Source organism: Martes martes (genome assembly GCF_963455335.1).
Source record: "Martes martes genome assembly, chromosome: 1".
NCBI classification, from domain to species: Eukaryota; Metazoa; Chordata; class Mammalia; order Carnivora; family Mustelidae; genus Martes; species Martes martes.
The window spans coordinates 95,403,087-95,425,241 of NC_137888.1; the positions used below are offsets into that span (position 1 = coordinate 95,403,087).

At 37.6% G+C, this 22,155-nt stretch overlaps 1 protein-coding gene across 1 annotated transcript in view; it reads right to left on the reverse strand.

Annotated features, from left to right (window-relative positions):
- The window catches only part of SPATA16 (spermatogenesis associated 16), a gene marked incomplete at both ends in the record, with an annotated part of 218,682 nt that overhangs the window by 40,224 nt on the left and 156,303 nt on the right, over positions 1-22,155 (reverse strand). The window contains 3 exons of the mRNA XM_080821363.1: positions 2,730-2,894; positions 9,463-9,575; positions 10,622-10,768. Of these exons, the coding sequence (XP_080677489.1) occupies positions 2,730-2,894; positions 9,463-9,575; positions 10,622-10,768 (425 nt within the window). The remainder of the gene's footprint in view (positions 1-2,729; positions 2,895-9,462; positions 9,576-10,621; positions 10,769-22,155) is intronic.

The window sequence follows — 22,155 nt, forward strand, 5'->3', positions numbered from 1 at the left end:
CATTCCAAGTTAAAACAATCCCGTGCACATGCTGCGTATGTGGCTGCAAAGTAATGAAACTGCATCAAGCCATGTGATGATCAAAACTGAAAAAGAAAGTTATCTAAAAAAAGAACAAATGCCAGCTCAGTTCACTGTGGCATCAGAGTGTGAACTCTCAGATGATCTCTCTTTACGTTAGCTATCGCAGAGCTTAAGCAGGAAGGCGGGGGGTTGAGTCACTCAAGACTCTTCTACTGAACAGTCCCTGTTTATGTAGCACCAGAGATGATATTACTAGGATTTATTTTCCTAGGATATCCTATGCTTGGAAGTTGGAAAGTAAAATCTATTACTTAAGGTGATGAAATCTTGCGAGATACGTGATTTTTAAACATTTGGCCTGTACATATAAATCCATAGACATTAAATTTTTTTTCTAGTAGGCATATAAATTATGAAGATATTCCTTGAAATCCTATTTTCCAAGGTTTCAGATAGTGAGCTATTACACTAACATGTGAGTAAAACATGTCAATAATGCTAGTTTGATGCTCTTTGTCTATATTTGGAAATATAAGTTATTTCCAGAGGGGGAAAAAAAATAGCTGCAGATAAGTGGTTAAAAAACCTAAGTGCAGGAAACTCCCCTGTATTTTTTCATTTAAATCTTGAATGTGCTTTTCAGGAAGACAGGATCAACACTGTGCCAGCTTCTTAAATTAACATTTTCTTTGCTTCCTCTTATCTCAGAGGAGCATTAATCATCTAAAATTGGCTATAATATGCACTTTGAAAACTCCATACTTACTGCATTCCTGAATGTCTTATGAGTGGTAGGATAAACACTTAGCCTTTTAGAAGGTGTTCCACTGCACAGAACCATAAAGGTTTAGAAAGTATTCTTGCCAGTTTTGACTTTGTAATTCCCTGATTAATAGACTTCTCCTCACCCCATAGTTTTAAACTTTAGTACGCATAGTTTTATTATTTGGCGAGTCAGACCACTTTATATACTGACTCTGAATATCACTATTTACTTAATACCCTTTTACAGGGTCAGATGAACATTATAAATGTTGGCAGTTCATTTCTTGATGGATTAATTTATTACAACTTTAAAAGCTCCAAGAGGGAAGGTTGCTTTAGTTATCTGAAAATTACAGGTGATCAGTTTGGGTTGTTCTCATCCCTGCTACGTGAATTCAATTCAGGTCTATAATTAGTTTTGGCACCTTCAATTAAAGCCTCAAAGTAAAGAGCCCTTCCCTATGACCCATTAGGATCTCCATATATAGTAAATTTTACCTATCCTCGAGTGGCCCTCACATGGGTTAGTAATAGTTTTACAAATGAGGGGCCATCATTCCTAATATTGATTATTGTTATAATATACACATCTGTTTGAAGATTGTTTCTGCGAGATATTCCTTCAACTAATTTTTGACTGGCTCTGTGTTTTCTTTTTTTTCTTTTTCTTTTTTTTTTTTTAAATGTCACCAAATCATTGTAGCTTCTATTTCTTTTTTTTTTTTTCTCTTTTAAGATTTTATTCATTCATTTGATAGACAGAGATCACAAGTAGTCAGGCAGAGAGAGAGGAGGAACCAGGTTCCCCGCCGAGCAGAGAGCCCGATGCGGGGCTTGATCCCAGGACCCTGAGACCATGACCTGAGCCCAAGACAGAGGCTTTAACCCACCGAGCCACCCAGGCGCCCCTGGCTCTGTGTTTTCTGAGTTCATTTGTCAATTTAGTTAAAAAAAAATCATTTGACTAATTACATTTTCCTTTCCAATGAAACAACTGTTTTATCTAAATGGACCAGTGTGGGGACACCTGGATGGCTCAGTCGATTGAGTCTGACTTTGATCCCAGCTCAGATCCTGGGATCAAACCCTGTATCAGGCTTCCTGTTCAGTGGGGAATCTGCTTGAGGATTCTCTCTCCCTGCCTCTTTGCCCCTCACCCCGCTTGTGCTCTCTCTCTCTAAATAAATCTTTTTTTTTTTTAAAGATTTTATTTATTTATTTGTCAGAGAGAGAGAGAGGGAGAGAGAGTGAACGAGCACAGGCAGGCAGAGTGGCAGGCAGAGGCAGAGGGAGAAGCAGGCTCCCTGCCGAGCAAGGAGCCCGATGTGGGACTCGATCCCAGGATGCTGGGATCATGACCTGAGCCGAAGGCAGCCGCTTAACCAACTGAGCCACCCAGGCATCCCAACTGAGCCACCCAGGTGTCCCTCTCTAAATAAATCTTAAAAAAAAAAAATGTACCAGTGTGAATGTGTGTGTGTGTTATACTGCCAACATATGTATGACAATAGAAATGAATAAGAAAACTCTAAAGACTATTTTGCAGGGTTGGTCTTTATATAGCAATTACTCTTGTCCTCTCACTTTCCCTTACAAGAAAATTATATATTAACATAACTTGGAGTTTAAGAAATAATTTATCATAATTATACTTTATTTAAAACAAAAAGCCTGATCCACGATATGAATAATCAGCCATTTTCCATGTTTTTACACATCACAAAGTTCTTGCTATAAAAATGGAAGCTAGTTGATGAGAGCAAATAAAAGACAGAAACACCTTTCTACATTTTCTAGTTTCTTTATTAAAATGCCTCAGGAGGGTTGGGCAGTTTTCCCTCAGACTACATTGATTCTCACAATTTTTTTTCTTTTCAGAACATATCACTCTTCTGTTAGCCCAGGGCCCATGAAAGCCTTAAACAAAGAAAAACACTTACCAATTCTGCCTCCTGTTGACTGATGTCCTGTAGATAGGGAATGGTTGCTAGCTCCGCCATTGCTTGATTGATCACCTGGGACTGCTCCTTTACTCTCTGTAGTCCGCTAAGGAGGCTGGCATATTGCAACTTCTCCATCACACCTGAGCACCCGTGGAAACTCCCCTAGTCTCCCAGTAAAAGGAAGTGTTTTAGAACAAAATCACAGACATAGACCTCTCCCTGGGGATTGAAGTCAGGTATTACTACGATATATTTACATCCTTTGAAACAATGGGTACCTAGCACAAATAAATGTTTGTTTCCATTATTTTTGAGAATCATCTGTGCCCTTCCTTTATGTAGATGAATGTATATAAAAGGGAATGCTTTGCAAGACTGTTCAGAAAGATTTGCAGGTGACCCTGCATAAGGAACCTGGGCTGAGGGGAAAAGAGGGAACTGAAATTGAACATGCATTCCACTCTCCTAGTGGGGATCCCACAAAGGTGTGTTTGTTTATTTATTTTTTTTAATTTTTTTTTAAAGATTTTATGTATTTATTTGACAGACAGATCACAAGTAGGCAAGAGAGGCAGGCAGGGAGAGAGAGGAGGAAGCAGGCTCTCCATGGAGCAGAGAGCCCGATGTGGGGCTCGATCCCAGGACCCTGGGATCATGACCCGAGCCGAAGGCAGAGGCTTTAACCCACTGAGCCACCCAGGCGCCCCAAAGGTGTGTTTGTTTAAAGAGGGGGACTTTACCTATGTCATCAAAGCATCACAGGAGCTAAGAGTTGCCTACTATCTTGTTTCTTTTCTTTTCTTTTCCCTTTTCTTTTTTCCTTCCCTCTCTCTTTCCTTCCTTCCTCTTTCTTTCTTTCTGATTTTATTTATTTGTCAGAGAGAGGGAGAGAATGCAAGTACAAGCAGGGGGAGAGACAGGCAGAAGGAGAAGCAGACTCCCCACTGAGCAGGGAGCCTGTTGTGGGGACTCCATCCCATGACCCTGGGATCATGACCTGAGCCGAAGGCAGATGCTTAACTGACTGAGCCTCCCAGGCGTCCCTCTATCTTATTTCCATAAAAGAATATTTTCTATGCAAGTTAAATCCTGAAAAACGTTGTGGTAGTTGAATTCTGTCTACCCCAAGGGCTTACATTGAATCTCCAGCTCTTCTTTCATCTTTAGTTTTCACTGGATAGCCTTAGACTCTGGTTCCCCTCCTTGAGGTATTAGAGCACTTGATATTGGTTCCTTGAACCATCCCAACAACTGATAAATTCCTTTTTGAAATAGGCTACGGTGTACATTTGTAGAGACCACCACTCCCCATTGTATTTTGGGCTTTAAAAAAAAAAAGATTTTATTTGTCAGAGAGAGATAGAGAGCATAAGCAGGGGGAGCGGCAGGCAGAAGATGAAAACAGACTCCCTGCTGAGCAGGGAGCCCGGTGTGGGACTTGATCCTGGGACCCTGGGATCATGACCTGAGCCGAAGGCAGATGCTTAATTTACTTAGCCACCCAGGCACCTTATTTTGGGCTTTCTAACAATGGGGGATACCTTTGATAAGATGGCCCAGCTATGTGTTTTTCTACTGCAAGCCATAAAAGAGGAGACATGACCTTCTCAAAAATTTTAATACAAACTGTAATGCTTAATGTAAAGTTTATCATAAAATTCTCATTTATATTGGGGAAAAGGAGGCTTAAAGTTTATCTAAGGGTTAATAGAAAAGCTTTGGGTTTCTGCCATGTTTGTTAGGTGGTAAGAGGTGAGAAGTCACAGGAGGATTTAATTTGTCAATTGCATTCTGCATCCTGGTACCAGAAGAGAAAGTCTGGTTGACCAGTGTTCCTTTATCACAGGGTTCCTCCTGGACCACCTGGACCAGAATCATGAGGTTTTGTTAACTACGCAGAGTCCTGGGCCTTACTGGGTGAATCATGTATCTCTTGATATGTGGCCCTAGAAACATTAATTTTAGCTATGGGTGCCCTCCTACCCCCAATCTTCTAATATTTCAAACAGAAGTTGAACAAACTGCCATCTGAAAGGCTAGTGTCTGAACAAGGACTATTTTAGTCTGTGTATGCTTATAAAATAGATTTTTCTCCCCAGACATTAGAGAAGGCAGACATGATTCTTCCTTCTTCAAAGAGAATCTCTTCTAAAGAGAAAAATTATTAGAAACTAACATTACTAAAGAGCATCTGAATTTCAACTTGAATTTGCAAAGCAGTTCCTTCTGAAATGTCATACTCATATTTTGGCACTTTTCTAGAATCTTGGTAATACAGAAAGATTGAGCACCATTACGTTGTATTTGCTGTGTGTCTCTCTAACACCTATCTATATCACTTGAATAATGTCCTTTTATCCCTGCTAATTTGTTCTTTATGATTAATCATTTATCTGAAAACCTATAAACCTATAGGAGAGATGATGGCAAATTGTGGAATTGGGATCCCTTCTCTGACTTGACAAAATAGCTAGCCTACCCATTTAGTTTAAACATGCAGCTAAACAATGGGATACTGTCAAATAGAGAAAAGCAAGTTGCAGGAGAAACCGTTTTCTTTCTGAAGAAAAATTGCTTTCTTTGTTCTTCTTTAAAATAAACAATGGGGCTTCTTGTAGGAAAGTAGTGTAGTGACTCAACTCCAAAGAGCAGAAACAACAGCAGTCTGCTCGGGAACATAATCTATCAGTGTAATTTTCCAAAACATCAGGAAAATAAAAATAGTGGAAGGCAATGGTGCTTTGTTAGCTTGATTGTTGGATGCATAACAAAACAGGAAGTGCTCCATGGGAATCAGATACCAAGGACAGAACATACTTGACTGCTAACAGTCACCTATCCTCCTCCTCTCCTAAAGCCAATGCAGTTTTTGTCATCAGGAAACTAATAAATTAATATTTTACCTATACATGACGGGGGGTCTTTGAGAGACAAAGTGAAAAAGAGATACAAATTGCCATCTAAGGCCAGGGGGAATGTTTTAATGCTGTTGCTTTAAGAAAATAAATGGAATAATGAGGGATGAAGTAGCTTAAACGTGTAATGCTACCAAGAGTTAAATCTAAAGGAAAAGTAGGCTCCCCCCCCAACCCATGAGACTTCAGGAGTGATCAAAGGGGTCTTTAACTGCTGGAGAGAGTGTAATAAAGTGGCCAAGATTGAAACTAAAACCTCACACAGGTATAATGAAGGTTAGGTAAATAGCAAGCTCAAATGAAGGCTTCAGTCAGAGAATTGCCTACACGTGATAGCAGGTATGGTTAAATGTTTGGCAGATAAGTGGTACTACATAATACCACCAGAAAGCAGAGCCCAAGTATTTGAGCTGTATTTCCATTTGACATACATATAGAAACATTAATTGCCAAAAAGGGATAGAAAACGCATATTACTGTTCATTTCAAATGTGTATATGTAAACATTTTTTTATGCTTCACTTAGAGGAAATTAAAAGTAAAATTAATGAGGTATTAAAAACATGGTTAGGTCATTTTTTGGCAAGTCAGCCTGTGAAGAAGGCTTCATGCACGACAAGAGATTTTATTATTTTAACTCTTTAACTTTTAGCCCAGGAAGCACAGTACATAAGGTTTGAAACTGACAGCAGCCAATAAAGTTAATGAATGGAAAAGCACAATGGCATCGGGTAGCACGTGAAATCATTAGGACAAGGATCCAGAGAAGGAAAAATACCATTAGAACAGAGCTACTGGTTAAATGGGATTGATGTTCAGTAGGATTAAAAGCCACCATGTAGGAAGCGGTAGAATATTTTAGATTATAACTCTTACAATGTCAGAATCATTCTTGTATGGCCATGGTTATTTATGTCTAGTAAAGGAATCTATAAAGTAAGGAAACTGGGATCAGAGTGTAAGGAGAATCGTTGCCTGATACATAGAAACCTTCCTCATACAAGGAAAGCCCTTGTTTCCTTCTGTCATCTTATGGCAAGAGGTAAAAATTCACGTTCCCTGGGAAGGCCTGCTGTGGTTAGTAGATCTACTCCATGGCTGGAGATAACACCTCTAATCCTGGCTTTGTGAGTAGTTGTGAGCACTTTAGTGATCTAAGGAAAAAAATTAGAAACCTGTAGGCCATCCGCATAATCTTCATTTTAGAAGAATATATAATTTCAGAGTACACACTTGTGTCAAGAAAGAGAAAGGTCTACAAAACAGTCCTTTTGTCAAAGCACACTAAAAACCAATATAAACAATTAAAAACTTCTGCAATTTGTAATGCTTAACAAAGTGCTTCAGCATGGATTATGTACTTTGGATCTCACAACAACTCTGTGAGGTTGGCCTGGCAGATATAAGCTTATTTAATAAATGAGAAAAAGTAGCTCAGAGGTTAAATGATTTGCCTTCTGGTTATACTGACAGAGCACATCTATGGACAAAAGTCTTCATCTACAGGCGTCACAAGTGAAGGTGACAACTAATAAGAACAGTGTGATACCCAAACATTCAAGTGGACAGCATTTGCTATGTGATAAGAAAAAACACACTTCAGGGTATCTTAAAAACACTGTTGAGAGCTTCTTGGGTCACAGTTAATGGTACCATGTAGGAATAATTTCTGCTCACCAACTCATTACTTGCTTCATTAAGCTAGGTTACCTTTGCAGCCAATTTTATTCAGTCCTGCTTTATTAAGCTGTGGTTGGGCATATAATAAAAAACCTAGAGGCCAATATTTGGATATATTTGTGGTCCCTGGATACCTTTGAGCTCACTTGCTTCAATTCCATTAAACTCTTTGAGATAATCTTCTAAAATCTGTTAAATCCCACAGAAGCTAACATAGAAATGTTGATAAAATTCTTTGCACTTAGCTAAGTGGTACTGACTAATTTTAAAGAGATTCAGTTATTAATTAGATGCCAAGAATCTTAGTTACGGTTTTCAAATATCCTTTATAGACACATAAAGATACGTGCGTATACCAATCTCTGAGTGGCTAGAATGCCCTTTGGAGGGTGAAAAAAAATGAGTTAAGAACATTTAAAAAGTGTGAGATGCCTAGATAGGCCCAACCTGCACACAGAACACTCTGAGATATGAGCTGGCAAGAGGTGATGTGGCCAGTGTCCTGACGAGTAACAAGGTATGGCAGGTATTGCCCCCAAAGAGTCAGGACACAGGCAGATCACTTCCACAACTTCTAGTACATTGGCTCTGCTAGGCTTACCATGAACCAATGAGGAAAAATAATGCTCTATGGTGATGGTTCTTGTTATCAAAGATTCTATTATGTACAAATGTCTGATGATGACAGGGATGATGTATGTGGATCTCTAATTAAGATGGGGAGTTTGGTGATGGTGTGTGGCTAGAGGAGGTTATGATAAAGGGTAATTTAGAGAATAGGACCTAAAGTTTGTGGTAAAGCCAATGAGATTGCTATAAACTGAATGTTTGTGTCCACCCAAAATTCATATATTGAAGTCCTAACCCTCAATGTGATGGTATGGTGATGGGGCCTTTGGGATTAGACAAGGTCATGAGGGTGGAGGCCCCATAATGGGATTGATGTCCTTATAGGAGGAGATCCCAGACAGCTTGCTCTCTGCCATGTGAGAAAAGATGGAAGTCTACAAGCCAGGAAGAGGGCTTTCATCAGAACTTGACCATGCTGATACAATGATCCTGGACTTCTGTCCTCTAGAACTGTGAGAAAATAGAGATGAATTTCTTCATAATAGAAATATAGGGGAGATAATCGAGTGGAACAGAGTTATGGGAAGGGGGGGAGCTCTGGTGGTAGGAAAATTGATAAAAATGTGCTTTTGTATTTGTAATGCATAGAATTACAAATCATGCAAATAGATTAGGGGTTTTATAGCTTTTCTAAAATGCTGAATAATGTTATTGAGCAGATAAACTGCTCAACAGATGTTAAGTAGCTGTTTGTGATGACCCCCTTGGTTCCCCTTGTAAGGTAAGAACATCAAATCAGTGATGTAATACAAAAGCCACAAAAAGAAAATTCCTCAAAATTTCCAGCTTACCCGCCTTTTGAAAAATATTTTAAAAAGGGGAAATCTGCAGCCTTTATAGCCCGTTAATGAGAAGTTCCCTTTATGTACTTTCAGTATAATGACTTAAATTTTGTAAAACAGCACAGCAAAATTCAGGTATCATTTTGGGCTTTTTAACACTGAAAAGTAGAAAGGGCATTATTTTCCCCAGATCAGAAAAAGGGATTAGATAACTTACCCTAAGGGTGTACAAAGATCAATTGCCAATGAATCTGGAAGCCTCTAATTTATCAGTGTGGTATGGAGGCACTAGCTTGAAAACTGCAAATTCTTGTGTAGATAACAAAATAGTTATGTATGATAGCCCAGGATATGAAATAGGGAAACACTATATTTACTAAAATTTTGTTTTTGATTTGAAGTAAGAAATGTACTGCAAAATTGAATTAGATAGTAGGAAGGCGTGCGCACACACACACACACACACACACACACACACACAAAGGCTCTTCAAAGAGCCACTAGCCTAATAAATGCTGGAAATTGCAAAGTGTAGCATTGCCGTATGTTTAAAAAAAAAAAAAAATCATTAGCTAAACTTTGCTTGGTTTTGCAGATGAGATTTAACCGTGAATGTTTCTAAACTCCTCTAATACCTGCAATATTTGTGCCATAAACTTTCCATACTTCTAGAATTGCCTAATATTTGTGCATTGGACAAATATAAAAGACTCATATACCTACATTCAGTTGGGTGCTTCTAATAAAATCCAGTATTGGCAAGATTCGCTTCCCCATTGTCTCCATGTGTCTCACTGTGTCTTCTTTGGTCAGCAGACTGAAGGGAGTTTTATGATCTAAAAATTGTAACAATAAACTTTTATACTACTTTTTCCAGGCTTCCATTTCAAAATGCTTTCTTTAGCAAGCTATAAACAGATATCTCAATGTTAATAGATATGAAATTTTTAGTGTAGAAACTAGCACCATCCCTAGACTACATGCATAGCAATGAAAGATCTATGAGGAGAAAGGCAGAGGAGACATTGCCCTTTAGAGACTATCATTTATTCATTTTGTTGTGTTTCCTGATTGAGAGATCTAAGAGACAGCCTATAACAATTCATCCCTCTCAGCAGGGTATGTTTTCCTTGACTTGTGAAAAAATGTTGTCATAAATGTGTCTGATTGTTGTCTTGTTCCTTCGAGGTATTACTCAAGTGTGCAGATCCCATTGACTTTGAATGTAGCTTGAAGTTGAGATAAGCCTCAGAGGACAGAGTGCCAGACAAAACACAAATCCTTAATTATGTGGGTAGAGCTGAAGGAATAAATGCACCCGGTTGTGAATTTTGCCCACAAATCTGAGACTTCGACTCCATGTAAATATTTTCTTGAGTTTTGGTAGTTTCAACAGAATTACTGAATACCATTAAAGTATAATAACTCCTCAGGAGATTTAAGCTCTTGGTAAATTACATAAGAAAAGAGTAAACAAATAGCAATATAACAGATAATCCAAGTGATTTAAGGTTTTCATTGGCTGTATTGTTGATTTTACGCAAGTATTTTGGATAATTTTTGTTAATGGATGATGACAAAAACTTACATTCTTTAAGTGCCCTGTGCTTAGGCACTGGTGATAGCACGGTTGGGGTGAGATGGTTGGAATGAGGGAGGCAGGCACTCTAGAATTGCATTGGTCTTAGGGGAAACTGAATCCCAGATATTGGTAACTAACCCACAAAGAAGATTGAAAGGAGTTCATTATAACTTGACAAACATATTTTGGGGGGCTACCCTACTATATGCTAGGCCTTATGATGAATAAGACTTGATGAAGAATGCACAATTCCTGCCTTATAACAGCATTAAAGGATATTAATAAGTCCAGGTTATTTACCTGTAAATGTAGGCAGCTTCCTACTCGATAATTTTTCCAAAAATTTCCCATCTTCTTTGTTTTTGAACCCAAGAGTCAAGAGATATTGTTGGGGAGGAAAAGATGACCAGTCAACTGTCTGGGGCAATACATGGAGTCCTTGAAGATCTGAAATACAGTAGGAAATGAACTAAAGAGTTTGATAACAAAGGGCATTTTTTCCTCCTATTCAGGAATTGTACTTGGAAGACATGATAAATATAAATATTAAATGTGCAAAATAAAAGTATATGCATCGAAATGTCAAATAGATGATATATCAAAATCACATTTTATTATTTATACTTTTCTTAAAATATAAAGACACAAATTAGTAAAATATGGTTGGATTACATGGATTTCTTTCTCCATATTCAAAATAATGTTATATGAAAGGAAAGAGAACAATTACCAAGTGAGAATTAAAATCTATCATGCTAACTTAGTTACCATCCCTCCCATAGTTGAAGAAAATTCGAAATGACAAATGTACTGACTTTCACAATTAGACTTGGAAATAATTTTAGGGTCAGGAAAATGGTCGTAAAACAAACTCACATACTTAATGACCTTGAGAGCTATTATTTACTGAGTACTTACTTTCTACTTTCCCTTGTTCTAAGTAGTTTGTGCAGATTGTCTCTCTCTTTCTTTTTGTGAAGATTTTATTCATTTATTTATTTTAGAGATAGAGGGAAGGAGAGAGAGAGAGAGAATGAGTAAGCAGTGGGGAGGGGCAAGGGAGGACAACAAGCAGATTCCACTCTGAGTGCAGAGCCCAATGTGGTGCTGGGTCCCAAGACCCTGAGGTCATGACCCTAGGCAAAATCATGAGTTGGGGGGCTTAACTGACTGGGCCACCGAGGCGGTCCTGTGCAATGTCTTTTTTTTTTTTTAATTTTAATTTTTTTTTAAAGATTTTATTTTATTTATTTGACAGAGAGAGAGAGAGAATCACAAGTAGGCAGAGCAGCAGGCGGAGAGAGAGGGAGAAGCAGGCTCCCCGCTGAGCAGAGAGCCTGATGTGGGGCTCGATCCCAGGACCCTGAGATCATGACCTGAGCCAAAGGCAGAGGCTTAACCCACTGAGCCACCCAGGTGCCCCTGTGCAATGTCTTTTTAAATCCTCACGGTAACTTTACAAAATTGGTGCTATTTTCTCCGTTTAATGAATAGGAAGTTGAGTACACAGATGGGAGGTGACTTTCACAAGAACACAACCTACAAGTGGACAAAGCAGGATTCATACCTGGCGGTCTGACTCCAGAGATCACAGACCTAACCATTGTATTTTGCTTCAGGCTTGCTAGGCTCTTGATTACTTTTGATATAGGGACAAATGTCATCCATGGAGTCTTGGTGGCCAGATTCACTTAATTCTCTTTCATTCTGAGTAATAACACTTTGTTTGATTGTGATAGACTTCACAAATGAAGGATGATGAGCAGAGGGTTTAATGAGCTCTCCCTACTTAACGCTGCCAGAAAGGGAAAAAGATGGAATTCCAAATATCCTTGAATTATGATTTAGTTAAAGGTCAATTTTTAATGTAGAATCAGAACTTAAATGGTAATGATTCAGATATAGCCTTCATTATTTATCTGTAATATGTCCTTAAAAAATAATAAATGTGGGATGCCTGGGTGGTATAGTCAGTTAAGTGGCTAACTCTTGATTTCTGCTCAGATCATGATCTCAGGGTCCTGAGTTTGAGATGGGGCTCTAAGCTCAGCACAGAATCTGCTTGAGATTCTCTCTCTTTCTCCCTCTGCCGCTCTCCTGCTTGTGCACTCTCTCTCTCTAAAATAAATAAATCTTAAAAAAAAAAATAGATGTAGTAAACCATGAGTGTTTTTATCCAACCCCCGCCCCCCCCATCCTCCATTCCTGTTTTTAGCTGCAGAATCCTTCATTCAAACTAAAATTTACTAAGCCCAATATTTAAAGTTGCTAAAAGTAGAGCTGTTCTATTTGGAGCCTGGGATACTGGCCACCCATCCTCATGTCTGTACCCTAGTCTACACCTCACATGCAATAGCCACCTTCAACCCTTCCCCAGGACAACAATTTCTCAAAGCTCTTTGGCGCATTTTGGTTAAGAAAGTAGGGTATGCTTGTCAAAAAGACAGTTAACATGTATGCTCATTATTGAAAAAAATTAAAAATATCACAAAATATCTTTGTTTCAAAGGTATAGAACAAAATATATTAGACATGCTTTAGTCTTTCCTTGATGACTCAAAATCAGGAGATCCCTTGAGATTATTGAGGGCTTATCTGGCCTGATTATATAGAACTTCTGTTCCATATGCTTTTTCAGGATTACCTTTTTCACCCAAGAACCAGGCAGGACAGGGCATATTATTATGCCCAGCTTACAGATGGCAAAACTGAGCTTTAAGAAGAGGTTGCAAACTTGTCTAAGATCACACAGTGAGCAAATGGGAGGGACCAGAACTTAAAGGCAGCTGGATGTCAAATCTTAACTCCCAAAACTATCCCCAGGACAATTTAGCCATGACAATAATGATCACTCTGAAAACCAATGGGAAATGTGTTCCAGAAACATGGCAATGCCAATGATTCTGGGTAGAACATTTCTTACCCTGTCTAGAAAAGTATAGCAAGCACACAGAGTTCTCAGAATGAAAAGAGTAACTTTGTGGGTTTTTAAAAATTTTTTTAATTTATTATTATTATTTTTTATTAACATATAATGTATTTTTATCCCCAGGGGTACAGGTGTGGGTTTTAACGTGCAGCTTCAACATGCCTCTTGAGTTGGTGTTTGAATTACAAACGGCTTCTTTTTTAAAGGATGTCTCATTTCTATAAACAAGGTAAAAATGTGATTTCTGCATTTCAATCTCAAAAGTGCAGGAAATTTCTTTGCTTTTGAAATCTGCATTAGATCATCACAGACACACCCTCTGCTTCCAACTGAATACTGTCTTGCTCTGAACAATACGGGAAGATCTTGCCAGTTTTGCTGAGAAATCAAAAGGCCACTAACTCACCCTGATACATGGTCATCGCATTTCTTTTTATTGTGTTCATCCTTTAGTTCTCTATAAGATGCCAACATTTATAAATTGTCAGCGTCTTCAGGAATTGACATACTCTGGAGATTGAGGCCAGAAGATATGTGATCCCTGCCTATGGTTTGCTCTTTAATCTGCTTTTGCTCCCTGACACAGAAGGCTTGCAGGCCTCCATGGGCCATTCTGGGGATGATGTTGGGGCTGTCCTATGGAGATGTTCTGGCTTCTTGGGTACCTCTGGAAGACTAGAGTCCCCAAGAATAGGTGTGGCTGCTCTGACCTCTACACAAACCCAGAGAGGAGCATCCAGACATAGAAGCTTCTGGATCCCAGGGCTGAAACCTGTTAGCACAGAGAGGGCTCCTGGCAGGACACTTTTAAAACTTTAAGGTCTACACTGAAGTGACAGGAGGCCCCACAGTGGCAAAGTCCAGAACTGATTGGGGTGTGCGGTCCATAGGCTGGTGTTTGTAGTGGGTTTGTGGGGAGCATCTTGAGATTTGTCATTTTCCAGTGCAGCTCTATTGCCAGAAGCAGCCAAATGTTTGAGAGCTCGATTATATGAATAACAGGAGAACTTTGAGAGGTTGACGTCTTCTTGCTCATAAATATTTGGGGAACAAAGAGGAGACTGATACTAATAGTTGCAGTGATTAGATTGACTAGTGAAACTAATGTGAGCACTATAGCTAATTTATTATAAAATATGCTTGCAAAAATAGAAGTATTTTCTGCTCCTTTCGACCCTGTATGTTTCATCTTGTGTGTTTGATCTATTATTAAATTCCAGGCGAAGTTTTAAAATCTGAGAGGCCCCTACATTCATACTGTTAAGTTTAGAAAAAAATATTTTTTAAAGTATCATTCTTAATCGATTTGTATGCAGAGTAAATTGCAATTGTATGAACATTTAGCCTAGCAGGTGGTCTATGACCCAAAATGACGACATACTTACCAGATGTTGAATCTCATGTAACATTAATTTAAGTGCTAATTGTTCTCAATTTTATGCTCATAAACCTCTACCTACGTCCGAAAAGCCCTGTGCCCCTGATGGATATGAAAGTTAACCAGATTGTATTTTTTTGTTCTTTGGTAGGAAAGTTGAATTGATTAAAAATGTCTTCTTTGCTTCTGTCATGCCAGAAGAACTGAAAAGAACTAAGTACCTTAACGCATCCTTTTACAATTTATCGCAATTAGAGATGAAATTTAGATGACTGTGGCCAAATTTATCATTAAAAAATCAGTTTGCAGGTATGACATAGTTCCAAATTTTTACCACCAGTGGATGCTTTAAAAAAGAATATCAAAGACAGATTATGCAGATTAAGTTTCTTGCATTGAAACATAATCTTGCAATTCTTTTTGAAAGATGTCTCACCTCAGCAAAAGAGGATGAAGTTTGCCCTTTATCAAGAACCTTTCATTGTACCACAGAACTCTGGAACTGACCAGTTTTCAGGTCTTCAAGTCATTCATGCAGCTTGACCTTCTGTAGCATTGCCCTCCTCCTCCTTGAAGTCACCTCCCTGGAGTTCAGTGACAGTCTCTTTACTTTCTTTCTCTCTGTCTCTGTCTCTGTATTTCACCCTCTCTCCTACACACACACACCTACCAGTTTCTCTTTCTCCCTTGTTCCTCCTGCCTTCTCAGTCAGTACTCTTCCAAGCTGTCCCTGGCTCACTGATGAGTTCTTCATACACACACTCCTGGGGGCTTTCTCAATTTTTGTGGCTTTAGCTCTTAGTTCTAAGCAAAAAGTTAGAGATCAAAGCTCTAGTCTGGTCTGAAAAATCTTTGCCAAATTCAAAGCCAGCATTTCCAAATGTCTTCTGGTACATTGCTATTGGCTCATCATTACAGAAATTACCAGAAGGGAGCAAATATATTCTTCAAAAGTGATTTTCATAATTTCCACAACTTCCCTCTTCCCTGCTTTTCACCCATGTGTTGTTAGGATAACCATTATTCACCCAATTATTCAGGCTTAGAATCTGGAAGCCATTGTTGACTTTTCTTTCCCCTTATCTCTGACATTTAGTGAGTCTCAAAAACTAATTAAGTCTGCCCATTGTAATACATCTCATATTAACTTCTTTCTTAGCATAACCATTGCTACCACCCTGGTCAAATTTCTGGTCACATAACATCTGGATTACAGAAAAAGTTTCCCAGCCAACCTCACTGCCACCACTATCATTTTATGCCACCCCACCATGCAAGGAATATTTCTGGAACATTGCCTTTGTGTTTGCCACATACTTTCTCAGGAACTTTAGTGACTTATTTCTTGGTATTCAAGGCTCTCAACTGTGTGTATCTGTTTCACAATCTCTACCTAATTCCTACATTTTCTCCAGTATAAACCTTTATCATCTGCTCTGCTGATTTCACTAACTTGTACCAGCCTGTGCTTATCCTGCTTCTGAACTTTTCTTTGTTCAGAAAACTTCTTTTACTAAGAAACACTTACATATTCTCTTTTTCCCTTTATTCAGTTGATGACTATCTTTCCAGATGTATCTAATTTAAGTCCCATCTTGTCCATGCAGGTTTTCCTGAATATTTCAACATCACTCTTCAAACTCTTAAAGAAATCTATATTATTCACTCCAGAGTGAATTTCCTAAGGTTTCATGGGAGTATGTCTTATCCTCTTAAGAAGTTTTAATCCTCTTGAGGATGACATTTTTAAGTTATGCCCATGCCCAAGCATCTAGTAGGTGCTCATCAATATTTGAATCTAAAAACAAACTTTTCCAAACCCTGAATTTTTAATGATCAAAAAAAAGAACTTCAAAAAATCTTTTTCAAAAAAAGAACTTCAGAAAGAACGAATAAAATGTTCAGAGCTTCTGAGATATGATTTATTTCTTTGTCACTAAGCTTAGAAATAAATATCACACAGACTTTGGTCCTTATTTTACCTAAATCTCAAGTGGTTTCTGTTTAATTTATGAAGAGTGAAGGAAGTAAAATAATAAGTATTGCATAACTCAATGGGGTAAAATGTTCAAATGAACAGAGTAGCTTTGCCTGGATGGAAAAATTAGTTTCATATTGGGTTGTACCTTTGTTGCAGCTCGTTCTCTGAGAAATACAAACTCATAGTCACGAAAAGAAGATTGGGTTAATAGAGAGAGTCTGACTTAGTGAAACTGTTGGCATCACCAGAAAAGCATCTGCACAAACATGAAATATTGATTGTAGATCAGCAGACTCATCTATATATATGAGAAATAGCTTTAACTGTTACGAAGTTAAATATCTGTAAAATATAAGCTCTCTGGAAGTAAAGTACAAAATGTAGAGGCCATCAGCATCAGTGTTTTCTATTGGACACCTCATCATAAGCACAGACAACAAACTATGAATGAACTTTACAAAGCAAATTTTTTTAAAAAAGAAAAAGCACAAGAAATTTAAAAATTCTTTTAGAAGTATGCAGATCTGTTAGTGTTCTATCATCACCTTTCTCTAAGTTTCATTTCCTTCTCTATATTCTGGCATCTATGTCATTTCTCTGCCCTTTGTCCATAACAAAATGTTCTGACATTTTGGGTTGGAGCAAAATCTCATTTATAAAGGTCCCAATTGCTCAGTATGAGATGGGACCATGTCAGTGTTATATGACTTCTTTTTACTGATCAGTTTCAGAGTTTAGCTTCTACAGTATCTTCGTAATGCCAACACTTTGTCATTAGTTCTTTTCCAACCATTTTCTGAGTTTTATCTTGTACTCCTTTTAATGCCAATACTTCTATCTTGGAAGTTATCCACAAATTCACATCAGCAAGAAAATAGCAAAAGGCAGCAGCTTTGCAGCTAAGTTATCATTATTGCCTCCCATAAATAATAAAACAGTTTCTACTTTTAAAAACATAGCATATTTTGATTTTTGCATTTGATGTGTGAGAAAGCTCTATGTATAATGAATCTTCATATAAAAAGCTGCATTTTCCCTTTGACCTTCATTATAGAGTTCTGGATGCAAATGGAAAAATTTGGTTTCCATTCCTAAGATTCTTAATTTTCACTTCAGGGTCCTGGTCTTCTTCTCTGATTCAAAACCCACCTTTGAATTTTTAAGGTTGGTCTCATAGACCATATATAAACTTTGAAAAAACAAACAATCCCACAGGATTTTTATGCTTAGTTCATTTCTATTTCACCTGCAATTCATGTTGATTCCAAAGTTTTATGTTTAATTTGCTGTATTGTATTGATTCCGGGAGAGTTTCTTAATTTTATCCCCACCAATGTAGACCTGAGACAATACAAACATTAAAGATACTGTTATTCCCTTTAATATTATTAGAGTCACAGTCAAAGAAATAATACAATGTTGTTATAATCCCATAAACAGCTTTTTTAAAGATTTATTTATTAGAGAGAGAGAGCTAGAGATCAGGGAAGGGACAGAGAGAGAGAGAGAGAGGGAGAAAGAGAATCAAGAGAATCCTAAGCAGATACCCTACTGAGCACAGAGGCTGACATGGGGCTCAATTTCACAACCCCAAGGTCATGACCTGAGCTAAAATCCAGAGTCAGACACACTCAACCGACTCAGCTACCCAAGTGCCCCCAGCTATATTTTTGCACTATATAAGAATTAGAACGGACATTTTTTGTTTGGTTACCTACTATGCCTTCTCTCCTTACTTCTTTTTCCTCTTGGCACATTTCTTAATCTCTACCTGCTCTAAAAGTGAGGCCTAACTGGTGTAGACCAATCAATCCTGGCATTACCTTGACCTCAGTTTTGGTTCAATCATAAATATAAGTGCAATTTGGGTCAATGAGTAAGAGTGAGTCCAGGGACTGTATGGAAGAGGCACTCACTGTTCTTCAGGACAGTGTGATTTGAGATCTGTAATGACATTTGAGCATTTAGAGGTTACTCTAGATCCTAGTACTTGAGGGGATGGTATAGGTAGTGGAATACCAGGTAGAATTTGAGAATAAAGCTGACAGCAGAAAATAGAGCAGTGAGTGAGCTGTGGGATTAAGCTGTCTTTAAAGGCAGTGCCGTCTGTGGATCTTTCAATAATATAAATCAATATGTTCCATGCCTCTCCCTACCTCTTTAAAACTTAAATATACTGAAGTCAGTTTGAGCTATGATTCCTTCCACTTGAAACCAAAGATTTCTGATATAGGGATTTAGCTAGTAGTTCAGAGTAGCTACAAATACTTTGGAATCCTTAAAATATTATAGCTGAGATGCAAGGCAATCATAAACTCTTCAAGAATCTGGGAAGAATATCTTCCTTATTTAAAACACAACTATTTGAGGATTAGGAATTAATTTTTACAAATAGATAAAGATAGAAAAATTGAATACATCTTGGTGGTGCCATTATTATGATAACAGTATTATGACATTATTACCAATAATTAAACTTAAATATATACTAGCATTATTTTTCTTGATCTTTTTCATAGTTACTACTTTTTCAGTTTTGGTTAGATTCTACATCTTATAGAAAGTGACTCGGGTAGTTAACTAAGAATGCAAAACAAAAGACTTACATAAACTGAAAATTTAATTTCCCTGCCTATCTGGATTGGTAATCTACTTACTTGTTTGTTTATATCCCACTGTAGCAGTGTAATGACTTGCCTTACATAGATACTTATAACATAAGAAAAAGTGTACAAGAATGTCTGAGGAAAACAGAGCAAAAGGAAAAGTAAGAGATGGCTGATAAAGCCATAAGTGAGATTAATACACAAAATATGTTCTATAAATTTTTGTATACTTATTAGAATTAAACAGGATCAACTACCTCATTCACAATATTCCTACAGATTAACACTGGAAAGGACCTAATCTATTTATGAAGGAATAAATTTGGGAAGAATATTTGGAGAGCTTTGAGTGGGAGAGGGAACTTGGAAAGAAGGTGCCATATAAGTGTGTGTGTTTGTGTGTGTGTCTGCATTTGTGCATGCATATATATGTATTTGTGAGTGTGTATGTGTATCACAAGGTTTTGCTGAGCATTATGGGTACCGTACCTGTAAAACCTGCTTCCTGCTATGTATCCCACAGTAAGAGCTCCATCTTGCCCCAACCCATTGTTGGTGTGTGTGTTTTTTTTTTTTTTTTTGAGAGGCTGCAGTAAAAATTTACAATACTTCCACTTATTTTTGGATTATTAAGTGGTATTTCTTTAAATGCCACTCTATCTGTCTTTAGTCAGACTCCATAAGAAAACATACCAAGCAGGATGAATTAAAGTTCCAGGGAGGTCCAGGAGAAGTGCAGTCACGGAAGGTAAGAGTAGATGATGGAGACAAGAGGCAAACAGTGCTGTAACCTGCTACTGCAAAGGACAAGTGAACTGCTCATTGAGAAGATCGAACAGTGCCAGAAAACCGCACTTCCAGTTGGAAAGACCAACATTTTCATATTTTTTTGAAGATTTTATTTATTTATTTATTTGACAGAGAGACAACCAAAGAGGGAATACAAGCAGGAGTGGAAGAGGGAGAAGAAGGTTTTCCACTGAGCAGGGAGCCCAGTGCGGGGCTTGATCCCAGGACCCTGGGATCATGATCTGAGCTGAAGGGAGACGCTTAAAGACTGAGCCACTCGGGTGCCCCAACATTTTCATATTTTTAAGAACAGAGAATTTAGCTCTCTATATGAGGGATTTCTGTACTTTGGGAATGATTCTCTGTTTCTAACAAGAATACTGTGGTACAAATATAAGATGATTTATCATCTTTATAACCAACCTGGCCATAATACTTTCATAATAATATTGGGGAATAGGCCTTTAATTCTATAACCTTTTCCATTTGAGAAAGTGAGTTACAAAGAGGAAATAGTCTGATTTGGAAAACTCATGATCATGATAAAATTATAACATTTTAAAGAAAAAAAGAATAAAATGAGGAATTTTTAACTTCTTGTTCTAGAAAGCACAAGAATGTATTATCCTTACTGGTGAATGATGGCTGAACAAGAACAGGGTTATAAATTTCAGTAAAAAGCAATTCTTAAAGGCCTATTTTAAAACAATATATTATTCCTCTGAACATACATATTTACTCCTGGGAGTTAAATTGCATTGGAAAGACAAAATATGACTCTATCCACCTAAGTGTTAGAGTAATTGATATCTGATCCAGAAAACTTTTCTATTAAACATTACTAAGCATAGATCCAGTACTGAATATTTATTTATTTAGCAAATAAATCTTGATATTTTCATCAAGAGGAGACAGGATATGCTTATTGTATTACTTTATTATTATTAAAATACAACCATGCAAGAATGAGAACTATACAAAATTACATTATTTTGCTGGAATATATGAATAAAAATCTCGAGCAAAATCTTTATAAATGAAAACATAATAATTCTGGGGCTGATGAATTATTATTTGCTTTATATACCCTGACTACTCGGCATGAATCAAACTGGATTTTTCTTTAAATAAGAAAAATGGATAACTACACTGCTAAAAATTCAGTAATTTTTTTTCTCTGAGAAACATAATATAATACAGCTTAAGATTTTGGCTGGTCTTACCATATTCTCTAAATAGCAAAGGATGCACAGTAAGTTTCTGAGGATGTATAAGCCTGGTTGTCCCAGAAGGCAAATTTGAATTTTAACCTTCCCTTGTCGGTCTTGTAGACCTCAGAAGGGCAATATGGTTCCAGTGCCTGCCACTGAGGGTGAAGTGGATTTTTCTCATAATGAATCACTCATTTAGTTGGTCTACTCAATAAGAAGATTAAAAATATTTATACCTATACACATCTCAAAATTGATTTATTTTTATAGTTTTCCCCCTTCCATCTGTTTTTGTGGAAATCCCTGACATGGGTGACTGTGAATTGAAGGTTAGCTAAAGAAAAATATATTGCCCGGGAAATCTTTACTGTGAAAACTCTACCTGCTCATTACCGCCACTTCTGCCAGCTATTGCTGGGCTCACTGCACTGTCACAAGACCAAGGAGTAAAGAACTCAACACTATCTAGGCTTGATGAAGGTGACCTGGAGTTGGGCAGAGTTTCTGAGCTGGAGGTTTGTCTGCCAGCCCATCTGGGAGAATTAAGTGTTAGTCTCCAAGTTTTAATGACAATAACTACTTATCCAGCACAACATAGATAGGTAACTCTTTATCCAAGATCTTCAAGGTATAGATTTTATGACCTTCATCTGTTGATTGTTTATTTTGATGAACTTTGTAATTTAGAAATTCTTACTTATGGCCTTAATTTCTCTTGCTGCAATCAAAACTACATACTTGTGTTCTGCTTTCCATGGGCCATCAGTGGGTCTCCTGAAATATTTTTCCATTGTGGGTACAAACATGTGTGCTTGAGAGCAGTCACCGGTAGCTGTATGGAGAAGGATGAGTGAGTGTGAAGTAGAAAAGAATGTGTACAAACTGAGTGTTTCTGAGGCAGTGTTTATTCAGTCACTGAGTTCACAAGAATTTATTGTGT